The 20286-nt window shown below is 45.8% G+C and overlaps 1 protein-coding gene across 1 annotated transcript; it reads right to left on the bottom strand.

The window, feature by feature from the left end:
- Positions 1 to 1106: 1106 nt before the first annotated feature.
- Positions 1107 to 8582, bottom strand: CCDC195 (coiled-coil domain containing 195). The gene is made up of 3 exons (XM_061453069.1): positions 7697 to 8582; positions 6198 to 6444; positions 1107 to 3281 (listed from the first exon to the last, which is right to left on the bottom strand). Exons 1-3 carry the CDS (start codon positions 8058 to 8060, stop codon positions 3149 to 3151), a joined length of 744 nt encoding a protein of 247 aa, XP_061309053.1. The 5' UTR covers positions 8061 to 8582; the 3' UTR covers positions 1107 to 3148.
- Between the last annotated feature and the right edge of the window lie 11704 nt (positions 8583 to 20286).

The following is a 20286-nucleotide window of genomic DNA, read 5'->3' as shown; positions in this document are numbered from 1 at the left end:
TACAGCTCTTTCTACATTAGAAGTAGTTCAGACCAGCAGAGGAGGATGTGTCAAGTGAAAAACAGTGTTGTTGTCCACACTATAGATATTTCAGAGGGCTTGCTACTGTGCTCCCATGCACTAAATACCCGTTACCTTATAAGCACATTCTCTGACTTAGTTTCAACAGTAAGAAATCCATTTGGGTGATTTGAGACGACTCTACAATGTGAAACAAAGCACAGTGAGTGGGTTTGACCAGCAAATTCCTTCAGGAGAGTACTCCTGACTCTGGCTGAAATGCTGATGTGGATACACCCTTTAACATAAGCACTTTCCACGGTACAGCTGAGCAGCAACATTCTGGGAGAGTGCAGTTTTACAAATGGCAGGATTGCTTTATTTATTTATTTATAAGGATTTTTCTATCTAGGCACTGTTCATTGTTTTGGCAAGGGTGAGATCTACTGTAGGTTGAAGATGCATCTCAGGATTATTAAAGTGAGTATCGAGATTTCAAACATTTAACTGTGTGCTACTCTCAGACACACAGCATCTAAATTTCACCACCATCTTTACTGGCATTTGCTACAGAAATATAAAGCCCCTTAGGCCCAGGCACAAGTGTGACACAGGAGTGTACATCTCTCAGTGGCCACTGCTAATGCAGGAGGGAACCTCTTGCTGTCTCAGCTGCTCTTGCAGTCCCATGCCTGCATGGCTGAATACCACTGACCACCTCTCCTAAAGGAAGAATTTTCAATTGGAAATTGTTCAACAAGACTGGCCATCAATGACTAGGGGCTAGTATATATTCCAGGCTTAATATAGATATATTCCAGTGTGGTTTTAGGTAGAAATGCAGAGCTCCTCTGAACTTGTATGGATCCTCTTGGGAAGAAGAAAAATACCATGGCTTAATTGTTGCCTGCATCTCTCTGTCCAAATTTTAACATCTGCTTTGCTTATACCTGCTCTTTCTGCACTGAACAATCTATGAATGTTTTATATTGGAATGTTTTAATAGGCATTAAGTGCTCCATGGTAAGTGACTTCATGCTGTGCTGTGGTAAAACTGATGTGCTCAGTGGTTTCTCTGTGACCTCTGCTACAAACTGGTTCTTCTGGAGGTGCAGAGCTAGGTCAAATCTGCACAACTGCTTTTAAAAATTAATGTACCTGTGCATCATCTTGTCTTCTTAAATCTGTGGGCACTGCTAAAGACTGCAAAAATATCATTAAACAATAAATCTTTCCATTAATATGCTGACTGACATTTGCCTATGACTACTTTGATTCCTTTCCCTCTTTTACCTTCCACTTTTTCTGTTCTTTTTCCCTACAAGTATACAAAAGTTCAAGACCATTATACCTCTAATGCATGTCCAGTGAGCTTAATTTCTTGACCATACGCAAAGTTACATGTATTTGTGTGACACCAGAATCAGCAGCCCACTACAACTGACATTGTCATAAGCTTACCAATATTCAATCTTACTGTCAGTGATCTATCTACATTGAATTGATACAAAAAGGGTGGAAGAAAAGAATTCCCACTGCTGCTTCATGGAACTGAGGCTTAGAAAAGTTAAAAGTTGAGACTTCTGAAAGCTGTCTAAAGCATATGGATTCCCAAATCCTGTTAAATTTGGTGTTCAAACATGAATATTCAAGAACCCAGGCACTTTAAACGTGTAGTGGCCAGATTTTCAAAGTTTATAGTTACTTTGCTAAGTGAAATCAGCTGGATTTAGGTACTTAACTGAACGCACATCTTCTGACAATGAAGCTTTCTTTAAAACATTTAAACAGTTGCTTCTTGTAAATGCCTTTTAAAATGAGCTGTTCAGTAAGTTTTACTGAACAAATGGTAACCTCCTTTGCTAGCAGTCTGATTCATTACTTTTGACGTTACAATGCAGCCCTCTGTGGACCCAAGCTGAACATAAAAATCCACTAATAAAATATCAGTGAAATTGGAATTATTACTTCAGTGGTGAGAATATACTGAATTTGTACCTGACTATATGAAACATGGTGAATTGCGAAAGGAAATAAACATCACAGAGTTGTATACAAGTATGCAACATCATGGAAAATCCAGAAGGGACTTTTTACCACCAGGTCTTTGCTTTCACTTTTGAAAGTTCAAGAGTGGAAGTAGATAATGAGGTGAAAGTCTTCCTTAAAGTTATTGGTGCAAACATCCACTGTTCATGCATCCTCTGTACAATATTTAATCATCATGCTGCCCGTGCGTTAAGAAATAGCACTGTGCAGTATTTTGATTCCATGAATACTAGTGATAAAAATAAACACGTGGGACACCTTTTTTACTCACATGAACAGAACTAACAAGAAATCCTCATTTTTTACAAGCTGTTTGTAGTCCTCTCTCGCATTTACTTTGCACCTATTTCCTGATTTCCTGCTAATGATTTTAGATCCAAACTGTGCTGAGACAATCCATTCCTGAAAAAATTCTGACATTCACAGTTCTCCATATTTTGCCTTTGTGTTCAAACATGAGTCTTTAGTGTCTGTCTGGATGAACACACCAGAAACAAATTTATAGTCAGCTTTTTATACTGATCAGCGCTTACTCTCCCCTGCACTCCCTTAGAGGTGAAACCTAAATGGACATGAACAGTCATTGCCAAGCTTTGCAGAAATTCAGGGTAACATTAACTGACTCTCAAACATCTTCTTTGCTGCATTAGTACTGTGAAGTTTTATGTAGATAGAAAACCTCACAGGCTCTTTAATAGCTCTTATTTAATCATTCGCATCAAAATACCTTCCTAGCAAGGGAATCAGCAAACACAAGTGGTGACATTTTTTCCACTTTTTGTGACAAATACATGAAAACCAGCTTCAACACACTAGTTAAAGCAGTCTTAAGGTAAGGGATCCTCGATGCATGTTGTGAAGCAGCTTTGTGGAGGTGCCTTTACTATCATGTGGCTTCATCATGGTGTATGGGCTTCCAGATGGCTTTGTCGTGGCTTCCATTTCCATGCTAAACATCAGGCCAGTGACCTGAAACACAAGCTGGGTGGTTCTCTGCAGGCATCCTGCCAAGCGTTTTGCAGGAGAGGAACCCGACACACAGCTATCATTTAAGGCCAATTTATCTTGAGGATCAATGGGCCTTTAAAAATTCATCAGCTTACATATCCTTTTCAGCGATGGTGGTTAGCTGTTTTGTGCTCTGATTTTGTGGGCTTTTGAGGGAATCTTGCTTTTCAGAATATGATGACATATCCATTGGTAAAAGGAAAGTAACAGCCTTGATTTTTCCCCTAGAGAAAAATGAGAAAGCATTATGAGGATTACAGATGTATAAAATGTGCAAAGAGAGTGAAAAAATACCAAACAAACAAAACCCAAACACAAGAGCAAGAAGGTGGTAAATGTTTTCAGCACTTACATGTTGTATGGAAGCAGGATTTCATGCTGCTCACATGGTCTCACAAGGGACTGAGCACAGTGTTGTCTGCCTATCTGTTCATCTGCTGGAAGCATCTGCTTTTTACCTTTGAGCCTCACATCTCTCCATCAGCGCCCGACCCGTATGTACAAAGCTACCTGCATACAGACGTCTCAGAGTGCACAAGCACCCAGATGGACCCAGAAGGTCCTTCAGTGGCCTTACAGAATCACAGAATCAAGTAGCTTGGATCCTGTAATTCTACAGTAAAGCCACTGAAGATGTTTATATGCATTAGTACCTACATACTGCAAAAGGTTTTCAAGCAGTGAGAGCCTGCACAGTAAATTACATCAGCTGTGAAAACATGCTCCTTTGCGTGTCCCAAGCCTGCTTGGTTTGGCAAGTTAATGGGTTGGTTTTGCAGAACTTTGGTTTTCATTCTGACTGCCCTCTGCGATTGCTGTCAGCTCACACAGGCCCTCGAGGAGCATGAGAAAGGAAAATCATGAAACTATTTATTGGTGGTTACTGGGAGGTGTTCTGCAGGGCAGAGGACTTCCAAGGTTTCCTTACCCCTTCCCACCTGCCAATTAGACCTGTTCCACTGGAAGATGAAACCATCAAGCCTGAACACCACAATAGTTTGTACCAAAGATGCCTTGTACCTTTTGTAATTTTACTAAAATAGCCCTGAAAACTATTCTCAGCCTCTCTTATTCCCCCCAAGGTATTCAGATATTTAGACTCCCTGTTCTTTTTTTTTAATTTACCAAAGAAGTGGGAATTGCATGTACAAATAATACTTTAGCATGAATGAAAATGCAGTAGACATGCAAATCAGTGATGATTTGTTAGCAGTGCTGTTATTTTATTACTTAGATGCAACTGCACTCTAAATAAACCCAAGATGATACTTCTACAGAGTTAATTTTAAAGCAAAAATATTCAGCTTTACATATAGGATTATAGCTTTGGAGCTGAATGTGAGTAAACTGCAATAAGCAAGGAATACAAAAAACTGATATGCACCAGCAAGCTGGGAAGCAAAAATGTCATTACTAAAAAAAAATAGGCTTAATTAGCTCGCTGAACTCATTGTCACAAATTATCTTACTAGTTAAAAGCTTACTAAGATTGATGCCTGTGTTTGACCTTTGTGTATGTAATAGAAACATTCACCATTATGAGCAGAAAAGATATTGAACTCTCTCTGATATAAGAAACACAAAGCTTCGTGCTTCAGGGTATCACCCAGTCTGCTGAGAGGGTTAGGTAAGAAGCTCTTTCCATAGCCGTTTCTTCTCCTAAAGCAGCCAACACTGAGTGGGCATGAGTCACAATATCACACTCACTGCTGTTCAGACCTAACAAGGCAGCTTTAAAGATAGAGATAAAATAATCAGCACCATTCCTGTCACCGCTGGGTAACCAGTGCTTTTAAACCTGTAGGTCCCAAGGCATTAGTCGTAATAGATCTATGTTGTTATTTTGAAAGCTCTGTCCCCTAATGAGAAAGCAGCAGCATTTGTTGTTGCTGTCCCTGCTCCTGCATGCTGACCCTGTGTTTCCTGACACATGCTTTCCAAGTGAGCTGGCTTCAGGGCAGACCTCTCAGAAACATTTATGTGCACTGGGAGTCTCAAGTTTCCCTGAGTCCAGTGGAGCATATGCTGAAATCCAGAGTTAGAGGGTCATGGTGCTTTTGAAAACGATATGAGTTCCCTGCCAGGGACTCAGTTTAGGTGTTTAAATGCTGTAAAACATCTCCCTCTCAAACATCTTTACAAGAAAACCTAGGTGACTATGAAAAATTGACCTCATTGTCCCATCTAGCCTCTCAGCAAGGAGCTGGGCTCCTAATTGGAAGTGAGAGGGGCTGCGCACTGGTCTGCTCTGAGGACACATTGCTGTGTGCGGGTGCTACAGAATAAAACCTGACATGATGTGCCATGTGGATGGGTATGTCAGCCCAGGCAGCACAACCTGCCACAGCCACGCAGCCCCAAGGAGAGGCCGCTGGAGCCCTGCCCTGGCACATGCATGGGGAAGTCAGACCCATGGGCTTTTCCCTGTTTAAACACACACCTTTGTGTTGGATTCTTTTTCTTCCGAGCACTAAACCCAGCAATCCACGCAGATCCCAGGGTGTGTCTATCAGCACCAGGAAACGACCGGGGCTATCATGTGTCACAGTCTCATTATTAGTGCTCCTACCTTTGATTGTTGCCCTGTGCTGGAAAGCTTCTCATCAGTGAGCAGAGACACTCCGGGCTTGTCCAGCAGCCATTTCACTTAATTTAGAAGCTGTCCTGAGAATATATCTCTCAGGGCTGAATGCATTAACTTGTAATGCTTCAATTACAGTGGAAATATGATACGGTACATCTAAATCCATGAGCCACATTAATCACACTTTCAAAAGTGTAGTTCAGAGTTCCTTGATATGTCCACACTTTTTGCTTGAAGTTTAAAAATCCTTTTCAAGCTTAGCTTGTCAGAACAACACATCAATCTGCAAAGCTCTTCCTGGCTTTAATAGAGAGATTTCAACCCCCTTCTCTCCCCCCTCAGCCTCTCCTTTCTAGCAAATTTACACTGCTAAACCTGGCAATCTTCATGCATTGCAAAGAAAAGAAGGACAACTTACCCAAAAGGCGTCTCACATCTGCCCCATGCCCATATACATTTGAACAAAGATTTAACTGACAGCAAACTAAACCCCAAAGCAACATCCATAGATGCTATTAGGTGGAACCTGCAACCAGCCCAGGCAAACTGAACCTACCTGCACTTACAGACGTGCTCCTGGCACAGTTTCATTTTGCTGGAATGACTGTGGGAGAGACAGTTTGCTGCTGTCTTTCCAAGCCCTTTCTCCTCTCCCCTGGAGAGCTGTGCTGCAGCAGGAGGGGCTGGTGGCACATTTGAGAGCCCACTGCTTGGAGGTGTCTTGCTGAGCCAGTGAGCCCTCGTGCTGGCAGGAGCAGGTGCTGGTGGCGCAGTGGAGTAGCGCCGCACGGTCATGGTGGTATCTGAGTAGTAGAGACAAAAGCAGAGTTAGGAACAATAATAACTATGAAAATTCAGATATCCTCGATGTATTTTTAATCACTTTCTTTTGGCTTAAAGAAGTTTTTGTATGTGGGGAGGCTGACAGGCAGAAAGATCAAGCAGCCCCTTTGGATCCCACCCTTGCCCCTAAAAGTCAGCTGGAGAGGAAATGCCACAAGGTTGGAAAGCACTGTGCACATCTTTCATGTGTGATGGAAGACCAGTCAACTGTTCCCAAGCTGAGACATCCACAGCCACCAGCAGCCCCAGTTTAAGAGGCCCAGTGTTAGTAACCTGAGGACTAGGCTCAGTGGGCTTGTCAGTGGGCATTACTTGATTGCAGCACCCATCTAGCTGTACTGTTCAGCCTCTCATCTCATTCATTTTCATGGACTTGTCTCTGCCAAAATTTGTGGGAGCTTTTCTCCATGGCCTGGAGCTCTCTAGGAGGATGGTTCAGGGCTCAGGCTAGGTCACCCTCCAGACCTATGGAGCACATGGACTGTAACAGCAGCTGCAACTCATAACACACACCACACTAATGCCAAGAAGTTGTGTTAGTGAAGCAGCTTTTCCACTGTACTGGACAAGACAGACATCAGACAAGGAGGCAACTGCCTGACGCTGCCAATAACCACATCCAATTCTAGATAACTACTTCTCACACCAAACAACATTTTATTCCAACTCCTGCTTCATTAAATCCTCCCAAGTCCCAGCCAGCCTTCTGTAACTGAGGAATATTTCCATTTTTTCCCTCTGATAAAACTGTGAAGAGAGTGTACTCCTGTATGTTGGCTCTCCTTCAGCCAAAACCGACTGCATTATCTGCAAAAACAAACTGCACATCTGGCATGATGTATGCCATCTGTGTCTGTTGCTATTTGTAGAGTTTTTATCACCTTTTGCTAAGGCAAGAAGGGTTACAGCATGATTACAACTGCTGGTCCTTTTCGGTCTGAACAGGCAGAGGACAGGCGTAGGAAAGATAGTGCATGCCCATGAAAACTCAAAGCAGTAAGTAAAATTCTGCTTAACAAAGACAAGCTGAATTCCTTCAGCTGAAATCTGCTGGAGCAGCCACAAAATACTCTGCTAAGCTCAGCCTGGGAGATGCAGGTACCCCACTAAACAGGTCACAGAATGAGACACCCAGTTAAAATGATTTTGAGTATGGGCACTGAGTGAGTCCTGGGCTCTTCCATCAGGTTAACTAGACATACAGCTAGTGGCTGTCTCCCATTCCCTGCAGACACGTAACAGCTGGGCTGGGACATACTGCACAGGCAGCATATGTGTGTGCCGTGGACAGCCCTGGCTTTTCAGTACCTCTCTGCTCCTTTGGTGCTGGAGCAGGACCAGCCACGACGCTTTCATGCAGGGATGCTGGAGAGCCACCTGGTCTTTCCCCATCATCATCGGTGAGACTCCTCACGTTGCTGTTCCCACCTCCTCCTGCTGCCTCTCTCTCCGGTGGCTCAGCTCTCTGCCCACAGACCCGCAGCTCTCCCCTCAGGGCCCTGTTTTCCCTCTCCAGCTTGTTGATTTGGGAACGCATCTTGCAGATGACCTGCAGGAGGTGCGCGTTTCCCTCCATGGTCCCACACTACACAGCAAGGCTTCCCACAGAGAAGCTCCTAAACTGGAGGCAGGTGGATCCTGCCCTTAAAAGCCTCCGGACGATGAGTCCCTCCCTGCATTCAGGGCTCCAGCCAGCTCCCACCACCAGAAGGGCTGCACTGAGTTGTCAAGTTACTAAGAGAGGGCCCATGATTTATTCATTCAGAGTCTCATTTTTCAGAGCAGGGCTGGCTCCTACACACTGCACAAATCGCTGTCAACACAATATCACTGCTTCACCCTGGCCCCTTGTTTACCTCCAGCTCTGGTTTTCTCTGAAAGGACCAAGGAGGACAGAACCCATTTCCTTTGGCTTACCTGTAAAGGTCAGCGATCTCCTCTGTGGCACAGAGGGAGCGGTTGCCCTTTGCCGGGCAGCAATTCATCTCTCCCTTAACACTGGGTGTACTACTCATTTTCAGTCTGCTCATCTGGAAAATAATTAGCAATTTCTCAAAGGAAAACTGCATTTCCAGATGAAAGCTGATATGGTGCAAGAGCCCTGCTATTAATGAAGTAAGCCAACAGCTCCTGCGGACAAGCAGGTAAAATAAAGCTGTCCTGAAAAGCTACAGCAGAGCCCACTGCTCCTTCTCTGGTGCCTGGAGAGGCTTGCTGGAATGGCATGCCTTGCACTCCATTGTGTAAGGAGAGACAGATTGGGCATGAATCTTGTATTAGAAGGGGAAACACAATCTCCTGTGCTGCTTTTATCTCCTAGCCCTAAAGCAAGCTTTCTGCCGGCAGTAAAATGCAAACCTCTATGGAACTTCATAGACTCGTAGAATGGTTAGGGTTGGGAAGGACCTTAAGATCATCTAGTTCCAACCATCCCCTCATCCTTCCCACTCCCTTCCCAACTTGCTTCAAAATCCCAGACTGAGAATGCCAGAAAACAGCAGGAAAATAATTTTAATAGATCTTTTGCCTTGAGACCATTTGCTCTCCTGTAGCTGAAGAGTGACTCAGGAATGCCTGGGAAAAAGAAGACCTTTTGCTGTGCACTTTGCTGCTGGAAGCTGGGGGAAGAAGGGAAGTTGGTGTGAGACGTTCGGAGCGAGAGATGACTCAGGTTTGTTTTTTTCCAGAGGGTGTCAGAGGTGGGTTAGATGTGAGGAAACAATCGGGTCTGCAAGGAGGTGCTGCCACCGAGCAGCTGCTGCAAAGTTGGGCAGAAACTGCTGGAATTGAGAGAAAAACAAGGATGCACAGGCAAGGGGGCTTTGCCCTCATGCATGTTCCTGTGTGGATGGCGCTGCCTTCTGAGGAGCAGCATCCTCAAAAGCTCTTCATAAAGGTGAAGTGGTTCCTTGTAGCTCCTGCTGTGCTCACTCCTCCCTCTTACACAGAAGCAACACGCCATGCCTAGCAAGGGCAGGTAGGGCTTCCTGTGAGACCTGCAGGAATACGCAGCTACGCTGATTTTTCCAGTGACAGAGGCACAAGGCAGGGGACCAGAAGCCATGGGAGTCACAGGTAGCCCTGTTGTCACCTCCCAGGAGATTCTCCAGAGGCCTCTGCACAATTCAGGCTGCATACAGAGAGGTGAAACGGATTTGAGTTTTCAGGCTGCAAACAAAGCCCAGCATCCATCATCTCCTGGAAATCACAGTGAGGGGAAGAGCACAGCAGGTCCTGCTGTATTCCCCTGCAGGTTGCAGGGTTGGCGGCAATCTGGGCTTGATGTGCTGGCATTCATCTTGGCAAAGCTCCTGGCAGGTCCTGGCTGTCCTCCCTCCCTTCAGCCCATCCAGATTACATCAACAGGAAGTTTCAACTTATGCTGAATTGCCCCTTCCACTCCAGAGGTGCATGTTGCTGAGGGTATAACAACATACAAATGGGAAGGATTTGGCACTTCTGCTCTGGAGTCATCCAAGGACTGCAAACATAGCAGCAGACCTGCAGAGTTGGTTTCAGATTCATGCTTCTGATTCTCCAACAAGTGGATCAGGTATTGGAGCAGTGACAGCACTCACGTGTAATTACAATATTGCTGCTGATCCTGCAGCTGGCAGGTTCGGATGGGCAGTAGACATTTGCCAGCTCAGCAATTAGAGTACCCTGGCTGCAACTGAAGACATCTGCTCCTCTGATCCTATGCCCACTGCTCCACTGGAACCAGGCAGGAGCAGGCACAGACCTTGTGTTGTACCAGAGACTTCTGAGGAAATGACATTTATCTTGTAACCTCATACTGCTGCTCCCGGTGTGATTCCTGCCCAGGACTGATGGGCAGGGGGCAGACAAGTCAGGGGTTTTGGATGATGAAAACCTGACAAATGTACATTCACCACTGGGCTGGTCAGCAAGGTAAGCAGACAGAGCTCCATTCACACAACCCTGTATTTGTAAGTTCAGTATGGTCTAAAGCATGTGCCAAGACAGACCCATGGTGCCACCAGCCTGGGGCAGGGCTGGGCAGCTCCCAGGTGCTGCTGCTCGGTGTGTCACGAGTGGGAAACACAGTGGCCCTATGTTCAGTGCTCCTTCCTGCACATATTACCGACACCTATTGCTGTGCAGGTTTTGCTGTGAAACAGTTCAACTTATAGTCATTTAAGAGAAAGGACAGAGATTCTCACACCTGAACTGCTTCAGCACCTTGTGCTTGTTAGGACATGGATCTGGGTAAATTATATTCCCCTTCAGTCACATCCAAACATCTCCACAAATAAAAATAACCCAAAAGAGAGGTGGAGTTTCTGGCAGCTGCTGGCTTGAGCAGCCCCACAGCAGCACCTGTATGTGACTGCTGGAGCATGTGCTGTGTCTCTCTGAGCTGTATGAACTGCATACCAAGTAGTGTAGCAACAGAGAACCAGTGAACAAAACACAGAATCCGCGCGGATCAGCTTCATCCGAAATCGGGAGGTGCTTAGCTCTTCATTCTGCCACTACCTGATATTCTGCAGCTCCCTGACTGGCACGGTGACATGAGTTGCTCATGCGTGTATGCAGCTGCTGCAGGGGGTCCCTGGGGAAGGGCTGAGTGGAGAAGGTACATTGTGAAACTGGCTGTCAGCAGAAAATGGCACCTGCACTGCTAGCGTGGCTGCTGAAACATTTTTCTAGCTGCTTCACCAGCTAAATCTGCTCTCCTGCTCCCTTGAACGTTACAGAGATAAACCCCCCCATAGGACTCACTGCTACTCCAGTAAAACAAAACCCTTAGAGTGTTTTTTAGATCACAGCATTTTGTCCTTGAAACCTAAGCGTGTGGATGCTTTCTATGACACACTGCAGTGGAAGCTGTCATGCCCCCCAGTGGCACAGGAGCCCCTATGCACAAAGATGTGCTGCGTATCCTCTCTGGAGCTAAACCCAACCTGCAGAGCACAAGCACCAGGCTCCAGTTTGCCACAGACATACACATACACAGTGCTGTAACATCCACACCCTGCACTAGCATAGCAGGGGCTGCAACCCTGAGCTGAGCCCCCCACTTCCCACCAGATGTGCTGGTCAGAGCAGGGCTGGGCTGCCACAGGTTTCATGAGGATATGGAAGCAGAGGATCAAGACTGAAAGACTCTTTCTATTGCTACTTAGCAATAAACAAACACCCATCCTTTGTGCCTGGTATCACACTCCTCCTAACCCATAGGCTTCCATCCTTGTGACACTCTGCCCTCCTCTGATGTATCTCCTCTGCGGCAACTTCACCCCTACCTGCCATGAGGCACCACATCACTCCATTGCCCTGGCACACCGGTGACAGCACTGTGCAAGAACATCACTGTGCCCCGAGTCCTTGCTTGATTTCTGACTTTGACGTATGTTTTGTGCTTCACTGGGGAGCAATAGAGCCTAAATCTTTTCTGAATCTGTCGGTACAAATTAAAGGGATAAAAAGAATATTTCAGTGGATTTAAAAATGAATAACGCATGCTTTTCATCATTCTGCTCCTGTACATCTGGAGGGGCTGAATAGATTTAATGCCAAAATTTGACTCCAGGTTGGTATTCTCCTTTTTTAATTCTCAGTAGCTGCCCCATTTTAATCAAGAAGTGAATTTGTATTTTTCAACATTTTCCATTTTTATATTTCCCCTTATACTCTTCTCAACATTTAGACCTTTAGACAAGTAAATTATCCCTATGCTTTACTTGGGCAGTCCTATGCTTGAGGCTTAGCAGAAGGTTTGAGACTGATGCTCTACTCAAATGCATTTTCTTCCAAGCGCTTGAACAGCAGCTTGGATGCGGTAGGGCGTGCAACATGGTCGACTAGGCCCTTGCTCGCTTGAGCCTGGAGTGCCAAGCGACATCAGTGTCCCAGAGGTGCTGCTCTGCCAGGCCAGCGTGCATCTCGCTCTGAAAGAGTTTCATCTGCAAACACTCAGCCATGCAAACAAATGCCCCCTGCTTGTAATGGATATGACAGAGAAGATTTTGCAGCACAAATAAAAAATGTTCTAATAACTGGACAAAAGAGCACAGCCTCTGAAGTTTGCTGATTTCTTGTATTAAACACCTTCAATACCATTTCCTAACATACCCTGGCCATGCACTCCTGAGGAAAAGTGCTGCTCTCAGTCCCATCTCCCCATCCTGCGTGCCCACACCTGAAAGACACAAACCCATAAGGCCATCGCTCCTTCCTTAGGCCAGCCTGGGCTCCTCACCAGAGCTGAGCTTCCACAGAGAGGACAGGTACCAATCTCTGCAGCCTCAGGCCATCACTGCAGCAATCAGCTAATTAGTCACCGGCTAAATGCATTGTGGGGCTGTTTGGAGTGCCCCCAGTTCTAGCTCCCCCTCCTCTCACCAGACCGTGAACAGCAACTGGTGCGTGTCACTTCTGCGGAAAGCTGTTTGTCTGAGTGAGCAGCAGCTTCCCACCAGAACGAAGATTACCCAGTGGGTTGGCAGGGTGAGCTGAGAATGCGATTGCAGTGCTCGCCCCTTGACACTGAAGAGGGGAGGAGTGCAGCAGCAAACCAAGTGGGACACGCATGGGGACACAGGCAGGGCCAGCAGTGTCTGCAGGGGAAGGAGGTATCAGACCCCGTGGAAACGTTCACCAGCCTCATGTGTAGCTGGGTGTGAGGGGATATAAAGCCGGCTGCTTTTTAAGCTTGGACGAAATCTTGCCTTACACTCATGACTAATTAAACGCTCCCTTTTAACCACACCAGAGCGGTGACTTCTGCTTACACTGGGTGCAGAGACAGTTGTGGGGAGCAAGCTCCACAACCTCTCAGAAAGAAAACAAGATGGCAAAAATCAGTTAATGTTTAAAGCATTCTCAGGTTTCATAATCTAATTAGGTAATGCTGGTGCAAAGAAAGTTATTTAATCAGTCTATTTAACTCTACTGTTTAACTTGTTAGCATCCGTTAAGCATCCTTTTCCTTTTGTAAGGACCGTTTACCTGAGTGCGCCTTAACCCTGCACACGTACACAGAAAATTCCACACAAGCCTTATTAAAAGAAACCCCCATGAGCACCCTCCCCACTTCAGTGGCTGCAGGGAGCTGGATACCTGTGCAGCATACTGAACCTCTAGCTTGGTGTGCACAGCCAAACCATCTTATTACAGCTGCTTTGATTTTGAGTATTTGAGGTTTCTGAAAGGGTCTGAATTCCAGCAGGGGATGCTCAACACTTTCAAAACCCAGGCTTAACCTGAGCACAGGAAATAGAAATGCTGAGATTCATGACTTGCATCTAAAAGCTTGGCTACTGTTTTGGACTGGGCTGGCAGTGAAGCAAGGCTATAGAAACATCTCAGACTTTTCAGAGAGCACTTTGGGCCTCCATGTTGCATTTCCACGCCTCTGGGACTCCCCCCCTTTAAACATATCTTCAAGTTAGTCTGGAATAATCAGAATTAATCTGTTTGATGCCAGCTCCCTGCAAGCACAACATATGCTACAGAGTACTAAACCACGCCTCATGCAGGAAAATCTATATGCTCAGCTGGAGATTTTACTAACTAGGAGCATGCAACTGGGCCCATAGTTACCTGCACAGAGCTTGTGATAGCTTTCAAATTAAAACAAGCCATCACTTGTGGCAAGTAGCCTCATGATTGAGGAGCAGCTCCAAGCAGAAAATCCATCCTAAAATTCAAAATAATAGTAAATTCTTAGTCAGTTTTCTTTTCTTAAACAAAACATACCATATAAAATGTGTATGAGGCTATTTGTATCTGTGTAGCTATGCAATCTGTGCAAATACACCTAAAACATGACTCAGAGCTATAGAGAACACCACATGGCATTTGCAGGTCATGAAAACATATCGCAAGGCAAGCAACACCCTCACAGCTGCTCTCCAACAACAATGAATGGTTATAGCTAACTGAAGCAGCAGTTGGAGAGCAGCATATGGGGAACACAGCTTAAAAAGCACACAGAAAACATCTATTAAGCTGGGGTTAATTAATTGGGAGAAAGGAAATGTGCATTTCTTTTCTAGTGTTCAAGATACTTGCTTTTAGTAAGTAAGAGCTGCACAAAGAACCGCAACAATTTGGGCAGAAAAGTCAGTAATTATGACTGCAGTTTTGCATTGCTGAGGTTCTACCAAAATTACCTGTGCATTGTCAACTTAATGGAGTGTCACAAGCAACCACACATGTATCCAATCCCAACTATGACTCCTGGCCTATGGGAGGCCCATCACTCCTAAGTCCCACCTCATTGTGCCTCAGGGACAACTTCCCTGAAGGGTAGCACCTCCTCCTGCAGTGCAGTGAGCCAGAACTGCTTGGGTGCCAATGATTTTGCATCTTGAGGCTGTATGTGTAAGAGAATCAGAGGGCCCACTAATGAGGAGACTGCGCCAAATGTGCTTTTTACCATTCTGCTCATACTCCTTTGGCCTGGTAATGTTGACACTGCGACAACCTTCCCCTAACCCTGCTGGTTTCATGGTATGTCTCATTTTTTCCCATCTCCAAATACTCTGACATGTGCCTCAGAGGTAGGGAAGTTACTTGATGTTTTCCATAGCTAATATTTCACCAAGGAACCATGCTGGACTCCTCTTGAAAAGAATAATAATCCTCTCATTTCCTGCCCAAGCCACCCTGTGAGCTGATGGCTCCCCAGAGCCGCACTCTACAGACTGCAAACAAGAAACTGCTGGAAGGCCCTGTGTGGGGACAGACAGTGTCCAGGCTGGGGTCTGCATGCTCTGGCGCCAGCCTCAAGCCCACCCTGCCACGGTGGCACCTGGATCCCTACCCCATCCACACAGGGTGAACCCCATCCATTGCAGCCCTGCGCCAATAATGGCTCTGAGAGTCTATTTGCCTTCTGATGTACATGCCTGGGAAGAGGAGGGTTGGGTTTTGCAGCACTCCTTGCTGGGGTGAGCATCACCATCAGGGACTGCTGCAGCCATAGGGACCAGCCTCATCCAGAGCAAACTCCAGCACATCCCTGATTTTAGTCATTTCAAAAGGAAAGCGTTGACTTTGCCAAAGTTTTCCCAACTAAAATTATTTTTCCTGTTCAGTTTGAATTAGCAAACAATTTCAGCCATGCTTTCCAATAAGAAAGATCATATGTTTGGAGTACAGGAGAGATTGAGCCAGCCCTGGAGGTGACAACAGGAGCAGAGATGTGTGAGTTGTCACTACACAGGGTTTGTAACAAGGCAGGAGCTAGTGGCACTGCAGCCCTGTGATCCAAATTCCCCAGCTCTGCTAGGTGCTGAGCTTGGGAACTCAACTGCTCCAGCATGCCTGGTTGCTGGGAAGCACCAACTCACTGTCCTTAACTTTGGCCATCTTTACATCTGCATTCAAGTTGTGATCTCTCTTACGAGCCATGTTCTGGCCTGCACAGGCAGACCTGCCATTCCCATTGGAAGGCTCAGCTGAGAGCAGAAGCCAAGCAGGTTCTCTCCTTGCAGAACAGCTGCCCCACAGCAATTTTGGAGCCCAAAAGACTCGCAAGCAGGTTTTCTCTCTGCTGTCATGCAGTGTGTGCTCACCAGAGTGGGAGCTGTGCCCTTTCTTCCAGAATCACAGACTGGTTTGGGTTGGAACGGACCTTAAAGCTTATCTGGTTCCAATTCCCTGCCACGGGCAGGGACACCTTCCACTTAGACCAGGTTTCTCCAAGCCCCATCCAGCCTGGCCTTGAACACTGTCAGGGATGGGGCAGCCGCAGCTTCTCTGGGCAACCTGTACCAGTGCCTCGCCACCCTCACTTTAACCCCTTCTTTTTCTACAGGTTTGCATGCTTTTCTCAAAATCCCATTTCTCTGTTCTCATTTAATATTTGATTTTAACTGCCTGGGTTCAAAATTCCCTTCATGGCTTCAATTTGTTTGCTGTGAATGCATAACACTCATTATTTTTGCAACCATCTAAATATGAGAACGATCTTTTGCATGCATAAGAGACTTGTTAAAAAATGCATTCAAATCTATAGCAGATTCCTTTACAATATCCTTGATAGCTCATCTGTCTTGAATCTTTATCCTCCCATATTCATTGCAGCTGAGATATACTGAGCAGTCAGTTACCGGTTTTAAAAACGTTTAAACTGCAATAAAAGGTACATTCAGCCTGACGCTCCTTGGCACATTTCTCACACTGAGATCCAGAAATCCATTTCAAAGCTACACAGGAATGTAACCTCACTTTTCCCCAGATCCAGGCCTGTGGCTGGGCAGCAGAGGGGTGGTGTGTCTGGAGCGCGTATGAATGGTACAGATCATCCTCCTTTTTTCTCATTTGGATATTATACACCATCCCCCCCCCCCCCCAAAAGAAAACCAAACCAACCCCCCCCCAATTCATCCATGTGCAGATCAACATCACATTGCCAATGTAACATCTCTCCAATGAATGTTAAGATATAATTATCCTGTAAGGAATGATTCCTATTAAATATTTAATACATCTCCCTCTAATTGAAATTTAAGCCTTTGGTTGTGGTTGGGTGTCACTAAAGATGTGATTAAACATAAAATATGTATAACATGTAACTCCTTTTGGGGTGCTGGGATAGCTTCCACTAAGTAACAAACATGAATAATTTCTCTTGCGCTCTCAAGAGTCTGCACTCTAAAGGGAGATGAGAGCATCCTTGAGCTCAGCTTTGTCCTCAGCCCTTTTGCCCCTTGCATCTCTTACAGGGCCCGGTGCTGCCCCACACCTGCCTCTCCTCCAGCTGCCTCACAATATTCCTTCTCTGTGACATAGCTTCTCAGCCTCCACTTAGAACTCTTCTTACATAGAACTGTTTGCCATGAGAGTAAAATGGAGAAAAATGCCTATTTTCCACTTACACAAGTAATCTAAATGTGAGAGAGTTGAATGTGCCGAGCATCAGCAAGGATACCAACAATAGTCCTAAATTAAGACACTTAGACATATGCATTAGTTTTTTACCTGTTATCAATAATCTCACTCATAGCCTAAAAAACAGTCCTTGTCGAAGTTTCACCTGTAAACACCTACATAACCCCACAGTTAAGTGGAGAAAGCCTCAGCTCTGAGAACAGCTGAACCATGTTTTCGTTGCTGCCTTACACAAAAGGAGTCTCAGAGTGGAGCTTTTGGCAGAAAATAATTTATATAGACCTCCTGTAATCCTAAGAGTTAGAAAAGCAGCCATTGTACGAAAAGAGCCTTTTCTTACAGCGCCTGCTCTGTGACATGTGATGCTACACCATTCAGACCTGTGAGGGTTTCATAGCCTGCAGATGGGGGTGGATGTGGGATCCAGCACCAACACATCTAACTTCTGTGGTTTTGGTCACTGGATTTTATGGTGGTAAAGGCCCAAACCCCATCTTTGTAATAATGCCACAGCCTCCTGTGCCTTTCATCATTTCCCCTCAAATGCTGGGACAATCCATACTTTCATGCTTTGGTTTTTCTCCTTGTTGCCAACCTGGTTCAAAGCTAATGTTTGCTAATTGCTTTCACAGGACTATGTTGAAAGTGCTTCAACACAGTAGGAGAGGAAGAGCCATCTGGAATAAGGACCCAGCTACATCTCCAACACTAGCAATAAGGTAACAGCAAAAATAAGGGCTGGATTTTCAAACACCCTGGGAGGGTGCTGAGCTGGTGGCTTAAAACCAATTAAACCCCACAGCCTTACACTTATATATGAAACTCGCTTTGTGTACAAGTGAGAAAACAATCCAGGGTTCTCATTATCTCTGCTTTTCAGAGCACAGCTTGGCTTCAAACCTGCCTAGTGGCAGCTTGCACTGTTCCCACAGTGCAAACCAGGCTTTTGCAATCTAGTTATTCCTGAAGATGCCAGCAGATTCAGCTGCTCAATTCTCATGAACATTAATTAGAAACATTCTGTCTCTAAATCACCTTGATGGCTTCTGAAGTACCCATCCATAAGTACAGATCACAGTAAATGCAAAATGAGTCCAGCGAGACCAACAAACCAAGGGACAAGAGGGCTTGATGCTCAGGCTTACCTCCTCTGTACCATGATTCCTTCTGTTGCCACTGGTGACTGGTTCCTCCACATATACAAATGAGCAGGTAGTTCAGGTAACTTCATCTACCGCTACATGTACAGTATAAAGCAGGTTAAAATTTGGGTCAGAAATTGTTCCTTTCAGCAGACTGTTGGTGTTAAACAGTGCAGTGTCTGATGAGCAGAGCTGGCTTTTCAAGGCAAGGATGAGGAAGGTGCTTGGCTCTTGTCCAGCTGTGTGGTTGATGCTGGTGTGCAGTGCACTGGAGAGAGCCTGTGCTGTTACCAAATCAGACATAAGCTTATACTGCTGCTGTACTAATGCTGGAGTGGGGCCCATCCCAACCACTCCCCCTCTTCCCTCACCAGGACAGAACTACATGTGGGTTTCAACCCTCAGCAAAGATGCCTTCTGAAAGATCCCAGATCTGCTGACAGTGAGACACATCCACAAGCACTGTCAGTAAGTACAGCACTGGCAAACAGGTAGAGACTGGATGATGCACTTTTGCCTTACACATATAGATGGGGTGAATTTAGAGGCCACCCTTGGCTCCTGCCTGCAGGGCCAGGCTTCAGTAGAGATTCACCAGTTGTGACCTAAGGGTGAAACGAGAAGAGATACAGGGAAAGGAGATAGCAGGGCAGAATGAGGCAACGCACTGGAAAAACCCTCATGGTATCTTCACACAGCACTGGCCTCTGCTCTGAATGAATCCTCATGAACCTGTGGAGGTATCAGGGGAATCACTAGGGTTTCTCCAGGAAAAATGAGTCACAGTTTATCCCAATTGTGTGGACCGGATGCATAGAAGAGAGGGATCCTAACATACTTGCACAATGAGCAGGGACCCCTGAAAGCAGGGATTTTCTATGGACAAAGGAATGAACATGCAGTAGTGTGGGATGCCAAGGATAAAGAGAATTTTTAAGAGCTGGCAGAACTGCTCCACCTCATCCCAACGTGATGCGGAAACTAAAACATCACACTAAAGGCACATGGCTTCCCTATAGACCCTGGGCAAAACCTGGGACCACGAACTTCAAAGAGGCAGAGCTTCTTTGGCCTCAAGCAGGTGCACTACACTGAGCCCCTGCTTCCCAGGGTGTCCCCAGTCTGGGGCCGTGGAGAGAATCTGAACCCATGTTCTGCAGACAGCCATAAGCATCCCTATCAGCAACCGCAACACAATGGACAGCTGGGATGCAGGAGGCATCCTCATCTCCACTGCTCTGGCATTGTTGCGGTTTAAGCCCAGCCAGTAACTCAGAACCACGCAGCTGCTCGCTCACTCCCCCACCCTCCTCCCCCCACTCCCAGAGGGATGGGGAGGAGAATCGAAAGAATGCAACTCCCACAGGTTGAGATAAGAACAGTCCAGTAACTAAGGTATAACACAAATCACTGTTGCTACCACCAATAATAATGATGATAAAGGAAATAACAAGGGAAGAGAATACAACACCTCACCACCCGCCAACTGATACCCAGCCCGACCCAAGCAGCAATCTGGGCCTTCTGGGTAACTGCCCCCAGTTTATATACTGGGCATGATGTGTTGTGGTATGGAATACCTCTTTGGCTAGTTTGGGTCAGGTGTCCTGTCTCTGCTTCCTTCCAGCTTACCCTCTTCCCTGACAGAGCATGAGACTCAGAAGGTCTTCGTCAGAGTAAACATTACTGAGCAGCAACTAAAAACATCGGTGTTATCAGTGCTGTTCCCAGGCTGAAAGTCAAAAACACGGCACTGCACCAGCTACTAAGAAGGAGAAAAATGACTGCTACTGC

Source organism: Pezoporus flaviventris, unplaced genomic scaffold, assembly GCF_033815535.1.
Source record: "Pezoporus flaviventris isolate CSIRO_AGI_PZ_B2104156 unplaced genomic scaffold, CSIRO_AGI_Pfla_v1 ptg000013l, whole genome shotgun sequence".
In the NCBI taxonomy this organism is placed as follows: domain Eukaryota; kingdom Metazoa; phylum Chordata; class Aves; order Psittaciformes; family Psittacidae; genus Pezoporus; species Pezoporus flaviventris.
This window is presented reverse-complemented; position numbering and strand designations above follow the sequence as displayed.

Coding starts and splice junctions, on each gene's coding strand:
- CCDC195 (XM_061453069.1), bottom strand. CDS start 8,060: ATGGAGGGAAACGCGCACCTCCTGCAGGTCATCTGCAAGATGCGTTCC. Junction 6,445..7,696: donor TCTGCAGGGAATGGGAGACA/GCCACTAGCTGT, acceptor TCTACTACTCAG/ATACCACCATGACCGTGCGG. Junction 3,282..6,197: donor GAGCACGTCTGTAAGTGCAG/GTAGGTTCAGTT, acceptor ATTTTTCTCTAG/GGGAAAAATCAAGGCTGTTA.